The 23,264-nt window shown below is 37.5% G+C and overlaps 1 protein-coding gene across 1 annotated transcript; it reads right to left on the bottom strand.

The window, feature by feature from the left end:
* Positions 1–227: 227 nt before the first annotated feature.
* On the bottom strand, positions 228–9,543 carry LOC115997559 (novel plant SNARE 11-like). Its single transcript, XM_031237140.1, has 10 exons — positions 9,408–9,543; positions 9,137–9,229; positions 5,894–5,987; positions 3,402–3,439; positions 2,720–2,808; positions 2,266–2,345; positions 1,589–1,645; positions 1,217–1,309; positions 1,049–1,123; positions 228–639 (listed from the first exon to the last, which is right to left on the bottom strand). The coding sequence occupies exons 1-10, from the start codon at positions 9,482–9,484 to the stop codon at positions 550–552; spliced, it is 786 nt and encodes a 261-aa protein (XP_031093000.1). The 5' UTR covers positions 9,485–9,543; the 3' UTR covers positions 228–549.
* Positions 9,544–23,264: the final 13,721 nt, after the last annotated feature.

Below are 23,264 nucleotides of genomic sequence, written 5' to 3'. Positions count from 1 at the left end.
TTTTTATATTATCTTGGAATCATATACTTTAAGTTAGATATTTAAATAAAAAAAATTCGACATTCAATTACCCATGTATAAACTTCTCCTATATAATCTTACATTGATATACTTTCAAATATTTATTTAAATATAAACATTAGGCATTAACCCATACGCGCAATGCGCGTATAAAACTAGTATATAGATACAAGATTAACTTGTACTTATACATTAATGCGATGATGAGGGCACAAATTTCATTTGGTTGATATATTTTACACGTACATTCAAAGTTGGCATAATCAAATGGGAACTGATCTGATCTATACAGAATGAGTAATAACGAACATTAACTTCAATTAGATCATATCAACCAAACATCATATCATAGATTATACAAAGCCACGTTGTGGTTGATTCTTGCTTCTCATATCCCTCATGTTTGATGAGAGCGAGCTAGCCCGAGCAGGTAGGTGCATCCAATAATGTCACAAGCTAAGTAAAAACTTACCAAATGATCGATAACCCAAAATCATTGTGCTTGTAACAATCAAGTTGCTGCCAGCATCAATTACGACTCCAGAGTAATCGTCGATTGGGAACTGGAGGAGCTAATCCCGGGATGTCACTGATCTCTTTGTTATGGGGTTTGGCAATCTGAACAAATTGGGAACCAATCAAATCTCGATCTAGAGTAAATCTTTCTTTTTAACCCTAGTCGACAAAGGAGCAAAGGGAGGTAAAACTAATATAGGTTGTTCATAACTGATTGATTGACTCAAACCAATAAGGTTGGAATTCGAACTCATAACCTTGTGGTTAAAGTTTGTACATTTAGCCATTTTAACTGGGTTACCCTAAATCTCTATCTTTTGCTTTGAGGCAACAGTGCATTGTGGGACTATGTTGTGTGTTTTGGAAAGCAAATAATGATATTTTCCTAAAACTTCAATCTATAAATTATACTCCGTAATAAACTTGAATAGACCATGTACCAAAGCAAATGGAAGGAAAAGTAAAAGCATGTGAAAAAAACATATATAACAAGGGCAAGGAAGCAACCAACCTTGACAATGATGATAGTGATGATGCCGATCACAATAATAAAGAGCATTGTCTTGAAACAATTGTCACTCGCAATCTAAAGGAAAGAATTCAATTAAGCACGAGAAAATAATAAGAATGAATTTACAACACAAGAGGGATCTGAAAGTGTGAGAAGTTGACCACCCACCTGCCTACCAAGTTCTCTCACAACTTTGTTAGCCTTCTTCATAGAAAAGTGGATTGAGTCTAGCTCATTAACAATCCTACTCATTTGTTCAGTCTGGCAAGAAGGTAGGAATTGAGAAAGGAGAGAATGATGAATTTGTTGAGCATATATATAATATATAAACATAAATATGCAATTCAACTATAAGCTTAGACTTTTGGTTGAGATAAAACACATATTTCAATTTGGTATTATAGTCAATTTCATACTAAGGGTCATGCGTTCAAATCTCTACGTCACCCGATAAAAAGATATCGTGATCCATGTATTGCTTGGAGCCCATGAAGGGATGTTGAGTATATAATATATAAACATAAATGAGAAAACAAATACCTGTTCCTTGAGAGCCGCTGAAGTTTCTGTTCCAACATCAATAGTCTCCTGGACCACCTGTGAAATTAAACGTAGCATATAAAAATCCTGCTGTGAAGTGATAAAGATCGATTCAAAATTTAAAAAACTAAGGGTATGTTTGGTTTGCTCTAGGATAGAATTGGAATGATTACTAATATTGATGTTTGGTTATGTATGACCTATAATGGGAATAAAGTTTAAAAATATAAAAACTAAAAATTAAGGAAATTGATCATAATATAATGGCATTCAAACCATCAATATGAACAAAAAAAATCAAAACAAAAATCTAAAAGCATTAATCCAAACTTAAAAATCATATATTACCAATAAGATGGAATGATACTTATTTTTAATTAGGGAATGAAGTTTTTAATTGAAGAGAGATAATCAAATCTCATAATTGTGTTTTAAAAAGTTGTCAATCAAACATTAACTGTGATTTTGATTCTCAATCCTAGTGTATAAACTCATGAACCACACACATCCTAAGTTAGAACCAATTAAGTAATTTGTAAAAATATATGGAAAACAAAAAATAGGAACATGGCAAGGAGCAATAGTAAAGTCTGGTTTTTCAAATGTCCAAAACCCGCAGAACATGGTTAGAATAGTGTGTGTATCATGCAAACATGTCCTTAGAATGAGCACCGTACCTTTTTTGCTCTATCAATGGCCTGATCTGTGTCATCCATCATTCGATTTCCATGATCTATTAGCTGTTGATTAGTCATATCTGCAATATAAAACATTAAAACTTGCAATTAGAGATCTTTACAAAGAAATAAAGAAAGGTTAATAAATTCAAACTAGCGCTTCAACTTCAGTATTTCAGAGCACAATTGAAGCCACCGAATTTGGAACCATGAGTGAAATGGATATGTATCCATGTACTGTTAGGCGGAAGCTGGTAAGGTCAAATCTAGCACTTGGTAACTAAGAGAATTATTGGGTAGAGGCTAGACGGGTCAAGTCTAAATTTACGCTTTCGCTACTAGCTGACTTTTGGCGCAGTGATAAGCCTTTGATCCTAACAAGTAATTTGCACTTTTGTTTCCATATGTTTTTAAGATTCTAACTACAATCTATCACAATGGAGAATACACATACTTGAAGCTAACAAGACATTGTCTTCGGCAGAAGTTTCTGAAGGGTCTTCAAACAGATCTACTCGCTTATTTTCAAGATTGGTTGCATATCTGGAGCATCATCCAAGAAAAAGGAAAGGAAGTATAAACAATTATGCAGGAGCAAAAAGCTAGAAAATATACTCTAATTTCTTTTTTTTGGTAAATTCACGGGGTCTCTCTCCGTCCGTTCCACCCACGTTCGCTTCGAGAGACACCGGAGCTGGCCCAGAGCTCACTTGCCACTTGAGTTACACATTGGGTTATTATTCCTACTTATTAAGAGTATTTATTTTGTTCAATTTCCCTGTTGATGTGTTTCTAAGAGAACCGAGCAAGTTAAGCACAATCTTCTCTCAAAATGTTTTGATGAAATCAATGAACCTCATAGACAAATTAGAATTCGGGTTAAGCCATCCAAGGCCCATATTTTTCCAACATAAATATGCATGTTTTTGGAACCGTAGAATTGAACAACAACATGGTACTTCAAAATAAATAAAGGAAGCCCGCATGACAGCTCAGTTGGTCACAGGAACCGTACGAGAGGTTGTATATTCTCAGATATTCTGTTGGGACGTGGGGGCCTTTGAGGTTGAGAATACAATCTTTTTGGGAAAAAAATAAATAAAGGAATATTGTAATAAGCAAAAAAAAGCACTTACTGCTTTTTCATGGCAACATATGAGTTCAACTCTTTGACCTGCATTGAATAAGTTTAGGTGAAAGAGAAAGCAATTTGGGCATCTAAATCAAAATAAACATTTTAAAACGACCGCACACCATAGATTGCTTTTTCTCATTCAGCATCTTGTTTGTGTCAGCATCATTTCGAAACTTTATCTCCTTTATTTCAGTATCGAACTCTTTAATAAGCCTGCCAAGTGAAAGCATGGTTAGTACGTGCAAGTCAAAATGCGTTTATCACTGCTTCAAAACATATAGACTTTATTTGGTAATATAGTTAGTTTATCAATCAATTTTAGTTTATTTGATCACTTTTTGCTGTTTAAATTGGTTAAACAATCAATATGAGTATTTGATTAATTAGTTTTTTGTAATAGCTTATTGTTCCAAAACATTAAAATCCAAAAAGTTGCTCAAAGAAGTTTTTTCAATCAGTTTTTTTTAAAAATTCATTTTAAATGTAATCAACTATTAACTAACAGCTAATTTACGAAATATCTCCCTACATAAGCTAATGGTTTCAACTAGTCAAACCTACTAACACAATTAGCTAACAACTATTTACCAAACACCCCATAGTAAAATACAATAAGGAATATACATGAAGCAATTTTTTTCTCCAGCAAATATCATATACCTTCTACAGCTGCAACTAGATAGATAGTTCATGAATGACTGATTGGAATTAAGATTTAAGATGGTCAAAAATAAAGTTCCTACAAAGTTAAATATCTCTCTCTAGTCAATATCGATGATATTGACCGAAGTTCTTGTTTTGCAAGAAGATGCAACAGTAAAAAGCAGACATTTCTTTGACACATCTGAAATAGTAAAATCCAAATTGCGTTACACGTTACAACAAACTAATTGAGATCCTGATGAAATACTACGCCATAGTACAAGGGATATCCAAAGAGTGAGAAACTCATTCCAAAGGAACATTGAAGTTCAAAATCACTCTCATCTTCATTCACGACCTTTTTAGGGCGTTTGCTATACTAGAATTGCAATTCCATTCCCTTGTAATTCTATGGAATTGCAATCCCCTCCAACCATGAAATAGAAAATCCTAGGCGCTCCATAAAATTGGAATTCCACAGCAAATGATGACAACTTTGCCATTATTATTATTATTATTATTATTATTATTATTATTATTATTATTATTATTATTATTATTATTACATAAGGGCATTTTAGTCTTTATAATATTTTTGCTCTTTCAATTCCTCTTAATTCTATTTCTGTCCATCAAATAATAGAATTTGAATTCATACTTTATTTACGTCATATTTTCCCACAAAATTACAATTCCTTTTCCCCATAATTCTTTCCTTTTAACCAAATATAAATCAAATTATCCAAAAATAAAAAAGCTCAAAACCAAGAAGCTATTTCATCTTCTGCTATGTTTGCATCGGAAAAAGACCCTAGCATTAGACCTGGTAATCCGTGTATACGGAATTTGTTAGTGGTGGATATGATAACGATACAAACACGATAAGACTAAACACGGACACGTCACATTAAGGTTGATCAGTTACAATTCTTAACACGAACACGAACTCAATTTTTAATCGAGTTAAACAGGTTGACATGATAGACACATTTTGTTAATAGGTTTCGGGTCGTATTGACATGATATGACATGAAATTCATTTAAACCCGCTAAATCTATTAATATTTAAAATTTGAAGTAAAATTATATTAAAAAAAGAAATAAAACTTACAATTCAATCCATCAAACAAACTAAAAAAGGCATAAACTTTTGTGAGACAATCTCACCATGAGACGGGTCGGGTCAAGGTGCAAGTGTAACATTTATATGAACAAATGTCATACTTATATGCTCAAATGTAATACTAATCAGGAATAAAATTTTTGTTACTTATAAGGATAAATGTAATATTTTTAAGGAAAAATACAATACTTTTACATTTTCATTTAAAAGTATTACATTTTTCCACAAAAGTATTATATTTGCCCTTATAAGTAAGGAGCACTTGTCGACATTAATTATTATGAAAAATGTATTACTTTTTCTCCTATAAGTAACAAAAATTGTATTCTTGATTAGTGTTATATTTGAGCACATAAGTATAACATTTGCACATATAAGTATGACATTTGCATGGTGTTTTGACCCGACCCGACCTGTCTCACGGATCTTCAATCATTATTGCATGGACCATGGTCCACACAACTGTGTGGACCAAAAATAAAAAGTACATTATTTTTGTACTGGAGGTATATTATTTTTATACTGTAGGTACATTATTTTAAAGTACATTATTTTTGTACTGAAGGTACATTATTTGATATATACTGTCAAATAATGTACCTACAGTACAAAAATAATGTACCTTCAGTATAAAAATAATGTNTTGACCTGCATTGAATAAGTTTAGGTGAAAGAGAAAGCAATTTGGGCATCTAAATCAAAATAAACATTTTAAAACGACCGCACACCATAGATTGCTTTTTCTCATTCAGCATCTTGTTTGTGTCAGCATCATTTCGAAACTTTATCTCCTTTATTTCAGTATCGAACTCTTTAATAAGCCTGCCAAGTGAAAGCATGGTTAGTACGTGCAAGTCAAAATGCGTTTATCACTGCTTCAAAACATATAGACTTTATTTGGTAATATAGTTAGTTTATCAATCAATTTTAGTTTATTTGATCACTTTTTGCTGTTTAAATTGGTTAAACAATCAATATGAGTATTTGATTAATTAGTTTTTTGTAATAGCTTATTGTTCCAAAACATTAAAATCCAAAAAGTTGCTCAAAGAAGTTTTTTCAATCAGTTTTTTTTAAAAATTCATTTTAAATGTAATCAACTATTAACTAACAGCTAATTTACGAAATATCTCCCTACATAAGCTAATGGTTTCAACTAGTCAAACCTACTAACACAATTAGCTAACAACTATTTACCAAACACCCCATAGTAAAATACAATAAGGAATATACATGAAGCAATTTTTTTCTCCAGCAAATATCATATACCTTCTACAGCTGCAACTAGATAGATAGTTCATGAATGACTGATTGGAATTAAGATTTAAGATGGTCAAAAATAAAGTTCCTACAAAGTTAAATATCTCTCTCTAGTCAATATCGATGATATTGACCGAAGTTCTTGTTTTGCAAGAAGATGCAACAGTAAAAAGCAGACATTTCTTTGACACATCTGAAATAGTAAAATCCAAATTGCGTTACACGTTACAACAAACTAATTGAGATCCTGATGAAATACTACGCCATAGTACAAGGGATATCCAAAGAGTGAGAAACTCATTCCAAAGGAACATTGAAGTTCAAAATCACTCTCATCTTCATTCACGACCTTTTTAGGGCGTTTGCTATACTAGAATTGCAATTCCATTCCCTTGTAATTCTATGGAATTGCAATCCCCTCCAACCATGAAATAGAAAATCCTAGGCGCTCCATAAAATTGGAATTCCACAGCAAATGATGACAACTTTGCCATTATTATTATTATTATTATTATTATTATTATTATTATTATTATTATTATTATTATTATTATTACATAAGGGCATTTTAGTCTTTATAATATTTTTGCTCTTTCAATTCCTCTTAATTCTATTTCTGTCCATCAAATAATAGAATTTGAATTCATACTTTATTTACGTCATATTTTCCCACAAAATTACAATTCCTTTTCCCCATAATTCTTTCCTTTTAACCAAATATAAATCAAATTATCCAAAAATAAAAAAGCTCAAAACCAAGAAGCTATTTCATCTTCTGCTATGTTTGCATCGGAAAAAGACCCTAGCATTAGACCTGGTAATCCGTGTATACGGAATTTGTTAGTGGTGGATATGATAACGATACAAACACGATAAGACTAAACACGGACACGTCACATTAAGGTTGATCAGTTACAATTCTTAACACGAACACGAACTCAATTTTTAATCGAGTTAAACAGGTTGACATGATAGACACATTTTGTTAATAGGTTTCGGGTCGTATTGACATGATATGACATGAAATTCATTTAAACCCGCTAAATCTATTAATATTTAAAATTTGAAGTAAAATTATATTAAAAAAAGAAATAAAACTTACAATTCAATCCATCAAACAAACTAAAAAAGGCATAAACTTTTGTGAGACAATCTCACCATGAGACGGGTCGGGTCAAGGTGCAAGTGTAACATTTATATGAACAAATGTCATACTTATATGCTCAAATGTAATACTAATCAGGAATAAAATTTTTGTTACTTATAAGGATAAATGTAATATTTTTAAGGAAAAATACAATACTTTTACATTTTCATTTAAAAGTATTACATTTTTCCACAAAAGTATTATATTTGCCCTTATAAGTAAGGAGCACTTGTCGACATTAATTATTATGAAAAATGTATTACTTTTTCTCCTATAAGTAACAAAAATTGTATTCTTGATTAGTGTTATATTTGAGCACATAAGTATAACATTTGCACATATAAGTATGACATTTGCATGGTGTTTTGACCCGACCCGACCTGTCTCACGGATCTTCAATCATTATTGCATGGACCATGGTCCACACAACTGTGTGGACCAAAAATAAAAAGTACATTATTTTTGTACTGGAGGTATATTATTTTTATACTGTAGGTACATTATTTTAAAGTACATTATTTTTGTACTGAAGGTACATTATTTGATATATACTGTCAAATAATGTACCTACAGTACAAAAATAATGTACCTTCAGTATAAAAATAATGTTTTTTTTATTTTTGGTCCACACAGCTGTGTGGACCATGGTCCATGCAATAATTTGCCACGGACCTTTCACACAAGTATGATAAAAAAAATAAAAAATTCATAACAATTCATAAATTATGTGTCTATAAATAAATTGAAGACACATAATTTGTTACATGCAGACACATAATATATTAACTAAATGTTCCTAATATATTAACTGTAGACACAATGTAATAAATTATAAATAAATTCTATTAAATAATTTTATTTTATTAGTTTGTACATTTTTTTTTGGTAAATTTACCGGGTCTTCCCGCGTTCACCCTGAGAGGCACGGGAGCTAGCCCAGGGGGTTCTCTCGAAATTCTTCTCCACAAAGAGAGCTCACTTGCCACTTGAGCTACCCCATTGGGATGTACATTGTGCAAACTTATACAAATAACAAATATTTTATCATAGTTTTTATTTAATTTTTGTGTATTTTAAAATATGTTACGAAATAGATTAAAGATAGAAATATTTTCATATATTGTTTCATATTATCTATTTGTTACAAATGACCTTATGATCTAGTGACACGTGCCTGAGCACATACTACATACATTGTAACAGAGTCAGTAGTACTCAAAAAAATATTATCTATTTGTTTTAATCTTATTTATTTATTAGATTTTTAGATTAGAAATACTTTCCTTTTATATTACATAACTATGATTTCTTGCGGGTTATAAACATGTTTGTGTAAACGAATTCTTATAAATTAGTTAACACAATAATATTAACCAATTAAACGGGTTTGGATTAATCAGTTAAGACACTAAACATAATGCATTCACTAACTCATTACTCTCGTGTCCAGTTTCATATCCTTTTAATGGGTCCCCAGGTTTACTTTGCATCAAGAAAAGCAGAAAGCCAAAAACTTGGATACATTACCTTCATTTCAAAATAATGTTTGCAATGAAATAAATACCTTTTACAATCTCGCATCTTGTCCGTAAGATCCTCCAGTTGCCTACTCTGCCTATTGGCATCCTTAATCTTCTCCAATTTCTGAAACCCATTCCTGCATTACGATGAACAAAATGCAAAATTTTCAGAATTTATTTATTTATTTTAATACCAGAGTGTTTGAAACCAGAATAGCCTTAATTACAACATAATATGCATTCTTTAAAAAAAAAATAAAAAAAATAGCAGTGATCACATTGCATGTTAAATATTAACAAATAAAAAACATTTACGCGAGAGCTCGAAAAATATCCGAAATCTGTCCCTCGATTTCTGCAAGCTCTTCGCTTATCCCTGATAAGGAAGCCATTTCTCAAAGCTCAAGCTTTTCCCTTGCAGAATGTTCCAAACTATGCAAAAGCAATGAATCTGTACAAAATTCTCGAGAATTTTTTTTAAATAAAAATAAAATAAAAAGTAAAAATCCTTCTATTGAGACAGAGATATGTTGTTTTGATTGGATTTAGGAGAAGAGATTGAAGCAAAAGGAAAAACTTTCCGATCAATCACCCAGCAATGTCGTTTGTTGAGCAGGTGGTTATGATCGATTATTGCAGAGAGTTAAGAACGGAGACCAAGTAAATGGTCTCGTGAATTTTTCATTTTGCATGCAATTTTTCATCTTTTTTTTATTTTTTTGCGTTTAATATATTTATTTACCCATCACTCTCTTTTTACATGTCTCTTTTTATTTATAGGTCGATTCAACTCTTTTTTTTTTTTTTAATTCTTATATTTAATATTTTTTTATAATTTTAAATTTATCAATATTTAATCGTATTTTTATTTAAATTTTAAATATATAAAATATGTATTTTTTTTGAGCACTATTGACTCTGTTCGTAATTACTTTTTCAATCTACTGAAACACAAATAGTTAATATCTTTTATTCCACCGAGGCTCAAACCCACCCCCTCCCATATGGGAGTGCAATCAAGTATCACTAAATCACAAGGTCTTGACATAAAATTTGTATTCTAATACTAAGTTAAATAGAAAAATACTTCCACTCTTACAAAAATTATACAAATTTTGATGCTGTTTTTTTTAGGGTCATGAGGTGTGCTAAGCAGGTCCTAATTGTAGAAAGGATATTTATGCCTGTACCATAGACTAATTCTCATTCGTATCGGGCCAGCCCAATTTAGGGACAAAGTGCCGATCAAATTGATTTTTCTATATGGGAGGGGTCTGATGCTCTTTAATGTAGTTATTTTTGTGTTGTTAATTTCCTTTTTCAAATTTTAAACTCACTACAAAGACTTACATCATACAATGAATTTGTGTGATTCGTAAATGTAAGTGAGTAAAGTAAGATCCAATTAAGTATTATAAAAAAATTAAATTGTGTTATAAATATTATTTATTGTGGACATTATAAACATTGATTGTGTATCAGACTAACAGTCATAACGGTCAAAGTTTTATATTTATCATTATTGCTTTTTGTTACAAATGTATATTATATATGATGGGGGAAAAGCTAAGGCTCGGTACTAGAAGCTCGACATAAGTGAAAAGGAACACCGGTGAGGTGCAGAGAGAAGATGGCGAGCTTGGTGGACTCGAAGGAATGTACGATGAGGATCGTTCGGTGATGAGTCGGTTGACCGAGGGTTTGTTATAGAGGTGACGAGGCAGTTGAAGATCTTAGACTCAGATTGATTGAACAGTGCTATTGAAACAATTAATTACCATGGAAGAAAAGGCAGGCTAAAGATAAAGGAGAGGAGTCGGTCCGGATCGACCTAGGTAGTCCGAGAAAGGCGGTTAGGAGAGCTTCTTAAAAGAGTCAGGCTGCAGGAAGCGGAAGGTATGAAAGGAATATCAAAGTAGATTAGGAAAGTATCCAAATGTAATAAGGAAAGAATTCCTAACTTGAATATGGTAGTTTAGGGTTACTAAATGGATAAATCCCTCCTAACTTGTATAAATAGGGGTTTAAGGCCTTGAGAGAGGCATAAGCGATTCTCTGTACTCAATAAGCAATTTATAATACAAAGACGACTGAGAAGTCACTCTAACTTCCGATCAAGTGTTAATCGATTTTCTGGTAGTGTTGGCCTGTCGTTTGACCATCCGTGGTGGATAAAACCAACATTGGCGCCGTCCGTGGGGATCGATCAAAAAGTTGTGTGGTTCTAACTGATTGAGAAGGTTGAAAGTACGTAGCGATGGTGACCACCAGAAGTCGTCAAGGGCAAGCTAGGATGCAACCTCATGTGCAAGTGAATGGTACTGTGCGACAAACTGTTTCTCAGGGAAGGTACCTGCTAGAGCAATTATCCCGACCCCGTACTGGTGATTTGCGAGAGCAGCTTAGTCACTAGAATTCTCGTGCTCAAAGTGAGCAAGTGCGAGTGGAGGACCCTGTTGCTGAGGGGGTCCGAGTTGAAGAGGTGTCTCCACCTCCTCCACCAGTCGCACCTAAGCGACCTGGAATTCTTGAGGCACTCACCCGAATGGTAGATCTATACGAGCGAGAGTTGCTTATTCGTGAAAGGGGTGCGCCCCAAGGAGCTCAGTAAGAAAGGCCCGTTCGGCCAGTGGAACAAGAAAGGTTGGCCGTTTTGCGCCGGTCTCCAATTCAAGAGCAGTCGAGATGCTTGTGTCGGTCCACTTCCGATAGGTTAGCAAATCAGGGCATGCGGGGCAATGAAAATCTGAATGCACATGAAGTGCCAAGGGAAGTTGCTACCATTGAGCCTAGAAATAGGCGCGAGCGAAGGTATGACGATGTTCAAAGACAGATCAAGGAACACTCGGTTCATGAGAGTAGTGGAGAGTCCCCGGTTGGACATTGGCGAAGGCCGAATGAGGTCGTTGCACTGGCTAGGCAGATTCATGATCTGCAAGACCAAGTGAACGGAAAGACGAATAACGCTCAGCCTTTTCTAAGGGCCTGCCCATTCTTTCAAGAGATTATGGCCTACCCAACTCCAGCGAAGTTCAAATTACCTAAAAATTTAATATATGTTGGGACAGGTGATCCTAAAGAGCATTGATGAGTTCCCAAGCTCGGATGCAAATACATGGAGCTGAAGACCCTTTAATGAGCAAGGCCTTCCTAACTACGTTAGTCGGTGCAACACAGAGGTAGTGCATGAAGTTGCCTGAGCATTCAGTGAGCAGTTTTGGGTAGTTGGCCGAACTTTTTCTAACCAATTATGCCGCCAATTTGCGACCTAAGAAGAAATTCATGTACATGTCTGGAATCAAGCAGGATCCTAACGAGCCCCTTAGGTCGTTCCTAGCTAGATGGCAAAAGGAGGTTCAGGCGGTCGATGACCTAGATGATAACACGATGGTAATTCTATTCATAGAAAACTTGAGATTAGGAAAGCTATATACTAATCTCCATACTGATTGGTAGACATCGTACGCTCAGGCTATCCAGAGAGCCAATCGGCATGCTGACGCAGAGGACGCAATCAAGCATAAAAGAATCCAAGAAGGGGGATCGTCTCGACCCAATAGCGTCCGGGAAAGTTTGATAAAAGTCGGCTAGGCCGCCAAAAGACTGGTCGGAACCCTGAAAGATCGGGTGTCCCACCATTTCGACAGCAGCCGGTCGCGGAGCAAGAAGTTCAGGCCCAACCTCCGCCACCGGAGGTACGACCGACTGATACGCTCCAAGCCGCTGGCCAGAGTTTAGGAGCTGGCAAGTATTGCCGGTTACATCGATCGACCACTCATTCAACCGAGGAATGTGCTTTCTTAAAGAAGGAAATGGAGGCTATCATCCAAAAAAGTGCGCCGACTCCTCCTAACTAATGGCGTTAAGGTCTACCATGGCAACGCGAGAACCCGAGCTAGTCTAGGGTGGGTAGTCGTGGCAAAGGAAAGCGACCTGCTTCGAGGGAAGAGGAAACCAAGTGGAAGCATAAAAACGTCATTCATATGATCGTTGGAAGTCCTAAAGGGGGTGACTCGTTCAGATCAAGGAAAGCTTGGGCTCGACAGCTTTATGTCGGAGCTATTTATGGGCAAAAAGCTAGCGCGAAAAGGGTTCCATCACTTTTACATATGAAAACCTATCCTTAGGGGCTGGGCTGCAGCGGGATGCCTTGGTCATAGCTATGGACATAGTCGACACCGTCGTAAGACGGATATTGGTGGATACGAGCAGTAGTATCAATGTGCTATATCTTGATACTTTCAAGAAGTTGGGGTTGGATAGAGATGTTCTTAGGCCGGTCATGACTCCCTTGGTGGGGTTTACGGGCTACTCAATTGAGGCAGAGGGTTCCATAAAGTTATTGGTCGAGCTCAGTACTTACCCTGATGTCAAAATCATGGAGATGGAGTTTGTGGTCGTTCAGTTGGAATGTTCTCACAATGCGATCCTGAGAAGATCGGGGTTAGAAGATTTGGGGGCTTTGATATCTCATAGAGAATATACCCCGGGTATACAGCCCTACGTATTTTTATACGTATGTTCTATATATTGTACGGGTATTAGGCATATGAAAGGGCCTTAGTCATTCCTTTGAGGGGATCTTTTTTTCCTCTCCACAACCCCCTCTCTCTAGAGATGATCTTTATAAAGGCATTTAACAGAAATTTAATAAAGGTCTTCTTAAAGCCTAGTTCTATTTTTTTCTCTCTTTTGTTCATACGTTTTCCACATAGTCGTATACATGCCAACTACATGAGGGATTAAACACTATCAATATCTTTGCAACATTTGTGCATGAAATTCCGAACACCCACGGGGGTCGAGGTGGTGCGGAGTGACTGTTATTTGCAGTCCTGTCGCCAAATAGGATAGTCCGACTTGTGTATCCATACCATCACCAAGAAAGAGAACATAGCGGAACATACTTTGGAACGACCTGAGCCAGCTGTCGAGTTAGAGGAAGTACAGATTGACCCGATCTACCCTGAAAGACGGGTAAGGATCGAAAAGGGCCTCTCGGAGGATATCAAACAATCGGTTATTATTGATGTTATTATTATTATAATTATTATCTTTATTATTATTATTATTATTATTATTATTATTATTATTATTATTATTATTATTATCTTTGTTGTATAAATATACAAATGTTATATGGGATGATTGTATTTAGTGAAGTTTTTGTATTTTGTTTTGTAATCAAACTATGTACTAAAACTAAAGAAATGAAAAAATTGGAGAAATGGAGAAGGAAAATTGGAAAACTGGAGAAATGAAAAACTGGAGGAATGGAGAGGGAAAAATGGAAAACTGGAAAAATGGAAAACTGGAGAAATGGAAAATTGGAAATGGAAAAACAGAAAAAATGAAGTAAACGACCTCTAAGTATCCTAAGTGGTTGGCTAACGTGGTATTGGTTCCAAAGCCGCCTACATGGAGGATGTGCGTTGACTACAGCGACCTTAACAAGGATTGCCCTAAGGATCCGTTTCTGTTGCCGATGATCGATCAGATGGTTGATGAGATAGCTGGATGTGCCTTACTGAGTTTCATGGATGCCTTTAGGGATTATCACCAATTTTCATGCATGCGGTGGATGAAGAAAAAATCGCCTTTGTGACTCTAGACGGGGTATATACTGCTACAGAGTCATGCCCTTTGGCCTCAAGAATTCCGGTGCAACCTATACCCGAATGGTGTCTCATTTATTCAAAGACTTGTTCGGCAAGTCCATAGTTGCTTATGTTGACAACATGCTGGTGAAAAGCCTTACAGAAGAAAGTCACGCGGACGACCACGCAGCTAGCTTCCGAGTCATGGAATAACACAATCTGAGACTGAACGCCAAGAAATTGCCTTTGTAGTGCAAGTGGGAAAGTTCCTGGGTTACATGGTAACTCGGCGAGGGATCGAGCTAAACCCTGAAAAGGTTAGGGTCGTCCTTGATATGCAGTCACCTAAGACTATCAAAGAATTACAGCGCCTTATAGGTCGGTTGGCAGCACTCAGCCAATTCATATTGAAATCGGCCGACCGATCCTTATCCTTCTTTGATACTCTAAAAACTAGGGAGGGATTCGTTTGGTCAGAGGACTGTCAGACTGCCTTTGAGGGTCTCAAGACATATCTTCTTTCCCCTCCATTATTGTCTAAGCCAGTGGAGGGCGAGATATTGTTTTTTTATTTGGCTGCTTCTCAGCAAGTTGTTAGCTCGGTTCTTGTTTGAGAGGAAGACAAAGTTCAGCATCCAAAATACTATGTGAGTAGGGCTTTGAAGGCTGCGGAAGTTCGTTACTCGCCACTTGAAAAAGTGTTCTACGCGTTGGTAATCACGGCAAGAAAACTGGTTCCTTATTTTCAAGCTCACCATATTCGAGTGTTGACAGATCAGTCGTTAGCTAGCGTGCTTAGAAACCCGACTTCCTCTGGTCGGTTAGTTGAGTGGGCCGTAGAACTTACTCAATATGGAATTGAATACCAGCCATGCTACCAACTTTATAGTCGAATGCATAGCCCAGAACTCAAAGGACGACTCTGTGACCATCCCTGAGCTTGAGGGGTGTTGAGAAATGCATGCTGATGGTGCGTTAAGTTAGAAGCACCATGGGGGGTCTGAAACTCATGATCTCATTTAATGCTTTATGCAATAACTGAGATGAAACGTCTCTTCAGATCATAAGGCTTCGTCCTTTAACTCATTTCAATCATTCTGAGTTCATGTCGAAGAGTGGAGAATCTTCCCTCGGTAAGAGGTTTCGTAAGGATATCAGCAAGCTGATCATCAGTATTAACATACTCTAGTTTGATATCCTTTTTCTCTACATGATCTCTGATGAAATGATACTTAATATCAATGTGCTTAGTCCTCGAATGAAGCACAAGATTATGAGTGATTGCAATAGCACTTCTATTATCACATAAAATACTAACTTCTCGTGATGACACTCCATAATCTTTGAGTTGTTGCACCATCCATAGTATTTGTGCACAGCAGCTCCCAGCTGCTATGTATCAGCCTCAGCAGTACTCGTGGCAATTAAGTTCTGCTTTTTGCTAAACCATGAAACAAGTCTTCCCCCTAGGAATTGGCATGTCCCAGATGTACTCTTACGATCAGTCTTGCATCCGGCAAAGTCTGCATCTGAATATCCAACTAAGTCGAAGGATCTACTCCTCGGGTACCAAAGTCCAACACTTTGCGTCCTTCTTTCTTGTGTCATTTTCTATTTTGCAGGCATGGACAAAGGGAAAGGAAAGAAAACTTGCTCCGATGACAAGCCAGCAAAGAAGAGGTTTTCCTTTCGCCTTATGAAGAAGGTAGGTGATGAGAAGTTGAACAAGCTGAGAGCATCAAGAGGTCAACCTCTTGAAGGTGACACCTCTGATCTTCCACTAGAGCTATCAGATTCGGAGGATGCCCCACAGCAACCCACCTTTTTAGTTCCAGGATTCTACTCTTCTAGACTTGCTCCCTCACCTACTGAACCACTAGCTCCAACTCGAGCCCTATCTGAGAAATGGCTTGATCAGGACCTCATACGAAGACGCTCTGCATCTCGCTCAAGCATTTCCATTGATGGGAAGTGGACTGAAATCCAGTGATGGTACAAAGAGAACCATCATGGGGCTTACTCTCCTCCCCCGAGACAAGAGCAACCTCGAGTTGAGGACCATGACGAGGACTATCAGCGTTATCTCCAGGAGATGCCTGAGGAAGAGCCATATGAGATCCTCGATGAGTCGTCTGTCCAGGAAAATCAACCTGGATATGCCCTAATGCCTCCCTCATATGATCATGATGTTAGGGAGCGGTACCGCTTTCACGAAGACTTGGCTCTTAGTGCTCGACCGGATCAAAGCCCTCCGACCCCGGAGAGCAGTCAAGGCCAGAGCCTACTTTCCACTGCCAACAACAAGCAGGCTAAGGCAACGACAAGACGAGGAAGTAACTGCAATTCCTCGAGGTGAAAGTTGGACTTGGTGGGCTGGGATATCTCTCTATTTGATGCTTGTAACTTGTGGCTCTTATTTACTCAATGAAATGAATCTTTTATTATCGTATCTATATCTTTATTTGGTACATCAAGACATACACTGGCTTATTTAATCCATATCAGACTAAAAGAAAAGTCTATTATGGTGTGACAAAATCCTTGTTCTATAACGGAGGCACACGAGTCCTCCTACTCTTGAAGACTTATGAAGAACTCTCTTGTTGATCGAGTACTTAAATTTTCACGAAGACTACTTATGGATTAATAGAAGGAGGGGGAGATGTTGTTTGACAGTTCCAAAAGCCTTGGTCGAGTTCTTAATGACCGAAGACTTATTCTCAAACCATCTCCCCGAGGAGTTGGTGATCAACTTGGGGTAACTTTTATCCGAAGACTGAACTGGGAGTTACAACGGGTTACTAAATGAAAGGATGATGACTGTTTCTCTCAAATGAACGTGGAGTCGTGCATCAACACGTGTCATTTTCTTATTAGCGTAAGAGATCGGAGCATGCGCTCCACTATCGCCTTGAACTGACGAACTGTCAAAGTTGAAAGGACTTGCATTTATGGAAAAGATAGAGTAATGAGTACATCCTCTCTCTCCGCATTTAATGCAAGTTTTCACAAAGTGGGAGAAGTGCTCTTTGCGTCCTAGCTAGTCAATACGGGATGTTGCCTTATTTGCCCTTCTTATCAGGGGCATTAAAGGTGATTGTCTTATATATATAAATACTACCCGAATCCATATCCTTCACCTGACCCATTTTCTCAAACATATATAAACCCCTCCCTTACCTTAACCCATCGCTTTTACCCTCACAAACCAACCATCCCTCCAAAATCTTCCTTCCTCCCGAAGTTTCCTCTCTAAACCCAAATCTTCCTCCACATTCATCCATGGCAACCAACGACAATACATCCACTTCCTCATCCGATGAAGCACCTAGTGTTCCACTAGCAACCAAACCCGCAACTCAACCAAAGAAATCATTTTTTGTGCCACCGCGAGTGATAACCAGTTCTTGTAATGATGAGAAAATTCTAAACTTCTTTCTCCATCGACTGGAAGGACAGGATGTCAAGAACAGTATGGTGAAGGCAGGATCTATACTTGACACTGATGGTTTTCTATCCAGGGTTGTTGATAAAGACTTTGGAAACAAAGTAATGCAGTGCCTCAAGGATAACAACTTGTACAAGTTTGTAGCTTTCAAGCATGATGCTTGGTACCCCTTGGATGTTACTCAATTCTACATTAATGCCAACCTTCATACCTCTAGTGGAATCGATGAAATCTGGTCAATGGTTCATGGAACCAACGTGACCATTACTCATGAAGATGTACGGAGTGCCTTTGATTTTCCTATTCACGGAGATGACTATCACAAAGATTGCTTAGGCAAGGAATTCAATCGCAAGAAGTTATGGAAAAAGATTAAGGGTCATTCTCAGTCATCAAATGTGCCCTTTCCAATCAAGAAAAAGATGCTTAAGTTGGACTATGAGTTCACTATTGACATTTTGAACAAAATAGTCGAAAGTAAGCAATCTGGTACTGATGAAATCTCTGAGAAAAAGTTGAAGATGTTGTGTTCTTTGATGGAAAATTACCATGTCGATTGGTCCAGGGTTATCTTTGATTTTCTAAGGGACAATGTGAGAACCAGAATCGACGAGGACTTCGGGTGGATCATCAAAGTCTTAGGATTCGGTTTTATGATTGGTGTGATACTGAAAAACAAAGGAGTAAAACGTCGTCTTGGCACCCAGACTCACAGAACTCATTATCACATGGGTTCTAACCCACCGAGATATCTCCAAAGGAAGGCCGAGGAGATTGAAGCAGCAGAGAAGGCTACAAGCAAGAAAATTGAATCCAAATCAACCAAGGACTCTGGTGAGAAAGCTGTTGCTGTAACATCAAAGTCTCATAACTCTGATCCCTCGATAAGTCCTGAAAAGAAGAAAAGAAAGAAGTCCTCTAAAGCAAAAACTTCAAAGAGTGCATCCTCATCTAGAGCACCCGAGCCATCATTAGAACAAGAAGACGAGCCCAACGAGAAGAAGATAGAATCCAAGAAGAAGAAGGCTAAGCAGTTGAAACGGCCAAAGAAGAAGTCCAAGAGAACTCATTCTGAGCAGATCCCGGCTGATGAACCAACTATTGTCTTACCAGCAGTCGAGGACCAAGGACGAGCTCTTGTCGATGATGACTCGAGAGCTCTACCTCCTCCCCTAATAAATATTCATCAAGAAGAGAGTGATGAGGATGATCAATTGCCTCTCACAAGGTTCATGAAGCCGAAGCTATCACCATCCGAACTCTCTGTGCCTGAGCCAATGACTACTGAGTCCCCGGTACCTGAACTCATACCCGAACCAGTGGTAATTGAGTCTTCAGTACCCAAGCCCCCTATTTCTGATGCTCAAGGCAATCTATCTCTTGTTGTCCGATCTCAACCTGGTCTGACTCAAGATGACTCAGATTCGAGCTCTACCTGGATAGAAGATGATTCTGGGGGGGAAGATGCTAGCCGAGGACGTGCTCTTCATACAGAAGTACCTGACCACATTTGACGAAGGATTATTGAGAGAGTACATCCACTAGTGGCCAATCTATTGCTTTCATCGATTACAATGTTTGATTTTCAACCTCTCCATTTGATTACATCCACCCCTACTCTTCGCATAGAAGAAATCTAGGAACCCAACGCTGAGGACGTTCCAGTTGATGTCCCCGAAGTATCAAGGGAAATCGAGGCCCCATCTGACGTTGTAACTCGTCAAGTTAATGTTGATGCTGCATTAGCTCAGCAATTAGCTCACAAGGAGTTGATTGAAAATATTGATGCTCACGGCGAGGCCTATCCAGACATGCCATCACATGAAGAAGTTCTCCGCCGGGAACTTGCTAGGATGTACAATTGGCAAGAATGGCGCATGTCTAGCCTACAAGTCATAGGCTCAACTATCAGTGTAATGGCCGAAGAAGAAGAATTTGCGCTCGATTGGATGGAAACAAGATCAGTGTTTAAGGCGACTCGACCTGGAGAAATCAACCGAGTTTATGCTGAAAAACTACAAGGCCGAGTTGTAAGATATGGGAAGACTGTGGATTTGAACATTGGTCATCGAACTCCTCGAGAATAGCAAATGTATGATGACATGCATATTGCAAAGATTCATAACATTACGAGAGTTCAATCCCCAATAAGGGATCAACGTCCTGGAGTTAGGCCGAGCCAAAAGCCTGAAGATACTACTGTTATTGCCGAAGACAAAACACTTTTAGAAATTGATTCAAAGTGTAATAATGATCCAAGTCCTCGAGGAAAGGATGAAGATGATGATAATGATGATCCTTCGGGTAATCCTACTCCTCCACCTGTAGATGCAACGAGGCAAGACAGTCGCAACCAGCCTCACGATAAGAAGGAAGACAGTCCAAAGAATGGTGCTACTGAAATTGTTGATCAAGATGAATCTCAAGGAGTTGAGGATCAAGACACTAATGTCATTGACACCGAACCATTAGAAAACACTATTTTGTTAAGTCAGAGTTCAGCTTGAGACGAAGACATGAAAGCGTCTCATGGTGCGAATCACGACGACGTAACTCCACTGCTCGATGAAAATTTGATTATCTCCTCATTGGATCTTGTTGATGTTGAAGTAAGGATGAGTTCTGGCTTCACTCAGGATGGAAATCTAGAAGCATCTTGCAGTTTAAGTCATAACGACTCTCCCTTACGAAAGGAATTAAGCGAGGACAACCTAGTTGACACCGCTGTTCACAATGATCTCACTCTGGTACAAGGTGAAAATCTGGAAGCACCTCCCAGTGAGAGTCATGCTGAACCAGCCGAGGCCTCGAGCCATTCAACTGAGGTAATCATTGACACTGTCTTTGCATTTTCTTCTTTGATGACTGCTATACAGGGAATTGCGAGGACTTAAGATACAAAATTCAAATCTATCAATGAGTCTATATCTAAGATCAAGAAGGATCTAAAGAAGCAAAAGAAGAGGACATCCAAATCTTCTAATGATGCTAGAATCACGAGTCTTGAACAGAAAATTGACAGAGTACTCTCCGAGAACTCGGTCTCCCTTGAATCTCTGAGAGAGACCTTAGCCGAAGTCAAGAGAATTCAAGACGAATTGGTGCTCAAACATGCATTCATTAAAGAACGACTCGACTTGTCATGCATTAAGTTGGAATATGTCACTGGCAACCAAAATCAGATGGGTACTTATCTCCTTGAATACCAATGGACTCTTAGGGAGTTTCAAGTGTGCGCTAATCGGCTGAGTGACAAGATTCATCAGTTGATGGACGTCAATGATGCCAACAATGGGGAAAGGAGCACTTGTAAGGAAATTCATATCCGAAGTGGTGATAAACATGATGGTTATGGACCAGGAAGTGATGAGCAAACCAGAGAAAAATTCTTGGCTCTTCAGCCTACCCCATCTCCATCACCATCATCCTCAAAAAGAACACAAGAACAATCCCCAAGAGGTCAAGCACCTAAAAAGACGAAGAGAGAGACCACACGAGGACGTGATGGACAGTTGCTCAACTATGTCCCATATGAAGAAGGGAGTGGAAAATGGTTCAAAGATTGCAACATTCCACCCTTCTGGAAATCCAAATCTGACAGGGACAAAGTTGCATATGTAAGGGATCAAAATGAACGAATCTTTGAGAAAAAGAAGAAAGATGAAAAGATCTTCCAAGAGCAGCAAGAAGGACAAAGACTCTTTGAAGAGTTCATGCAAAAACTTGAAAGTGCAAACAACATAGACATCAATGACGAAGATAACTTGAAGATGAAAGGAATTATACAAATCATGACTGCAACTCGCCAAAGCTTCTTTGATGGGATGATTGTGCCCGAATTGATCAAGTGGTGGAAAAGACGAATTACCAAAGCAAAGAATCTTGGAGAAGCCACTCAGAATTATCTTATGCTTAATGTGAATAACAAGTATTCATACAAGATTCAAGGCTTGAACGTAATTGAAGCTAGGAGAGAAATCAATGACATGCTTGATTTATGGAATGCCGAAGAATTGGAAAGACAAAATCGAAAGAAGACCAACAAAGACAAGGAGAAGATATGATCTTCAAGTCCTCTTTATTTCTGAATTGCTATATCTTGTAATTTTATTTGATGTTTTTGCATTCTATGATGAATAAAAGACAATCTTTTGGGGTATATGCTTGTGCGTGTTCTATCTAGTTTTCATAACTCCGCGTACTATGTAATGTTAAACTCCACTATTCGGCTATGTTAATAAAAATCCACTTTTGGATACAAGTAGCCAAATGGTTTGAGTATAGGTGTTGGCATCATCAAAAAGGGAGATATTGTTAGGAACCCCGAGCCATTGATTTTGATGATACCAAAGACCCGAGGAGACCCCCCCCCCCAAAAAAAAAAATCTTTACTTTGTCTTTTGTTTTCCTGGAGGACGAATCCTTGTCATAAAACTCGTTTTAAGCGAGTCCATACAAATCAAGAGCAACTCTCAGTCGAATTCTAAGCTGTTAATGATGATAACCTTGATTCGAAGACTTGAAGTCCGAAGACTTGAAGTTCGAAGACATGAAGACTGAAGATACATAAGGCCGAATACTGGAAGGGTCGAACTCTTGAAGACTGAATAATCAAAGATGATTAATTCGAGGAGATGATAAGAGAATGATAAGGTCAATCATTCTCACAATCACCAAGGCTAGGACTCTAAAGACATTCTCTGAAATTTTGTCTTGTCCATAGCCTTGAGGTTGGGAATGACCAGAATGTCAAAACGGATCCTAGGTTGTGATCCCAAGGAACATTAAATGACATGTCCTTTTGTGTAAGACAAAAGACAAAAGACAAATTGTCCTTGCACTAAAGTAGACAAATGGCTAGAAAGTACTGACATTCACTAAAGGTCATATTTTACCCAGCGGATATTACACACTGGATATAAGGTTTTGAATTTTCAGTTTCCCTCTAGCGGAACTAAAATTCATACCTATAAATATCCTTGCCCTTCTCATTTTGACAAGTTGGTTGACATACGTGAAAAACATTAGCAAGCAAAAATCAGTGTGCACTATCCAAAAGCTCAAATTCTCAATCTAGTTTTCAAAGGAGATCTTGTTGAAGCCTAAGCACCAAATCAAGAAGCTCAA

This window comes from Ipomoea triloba, chromosome 11 (genome assembly GCF_003576645.1).
Source record: "Ipomoea triloba cultivar NCNSP0323 chromosome 11, ASM357664v1".
NCBI classification, from domain to species: Eukaryota; Viridiplantae; Streptophyta; class Magnoliopsida; order Solanales; family Convolvulaceae; genus Ipomoea; species Ipomoea triloba.
The sequence above is the reverse complement of the archived record's forward strand: the minus strand, read 5'-3'. Positions and strand labels throughout refer to the sequence as shown.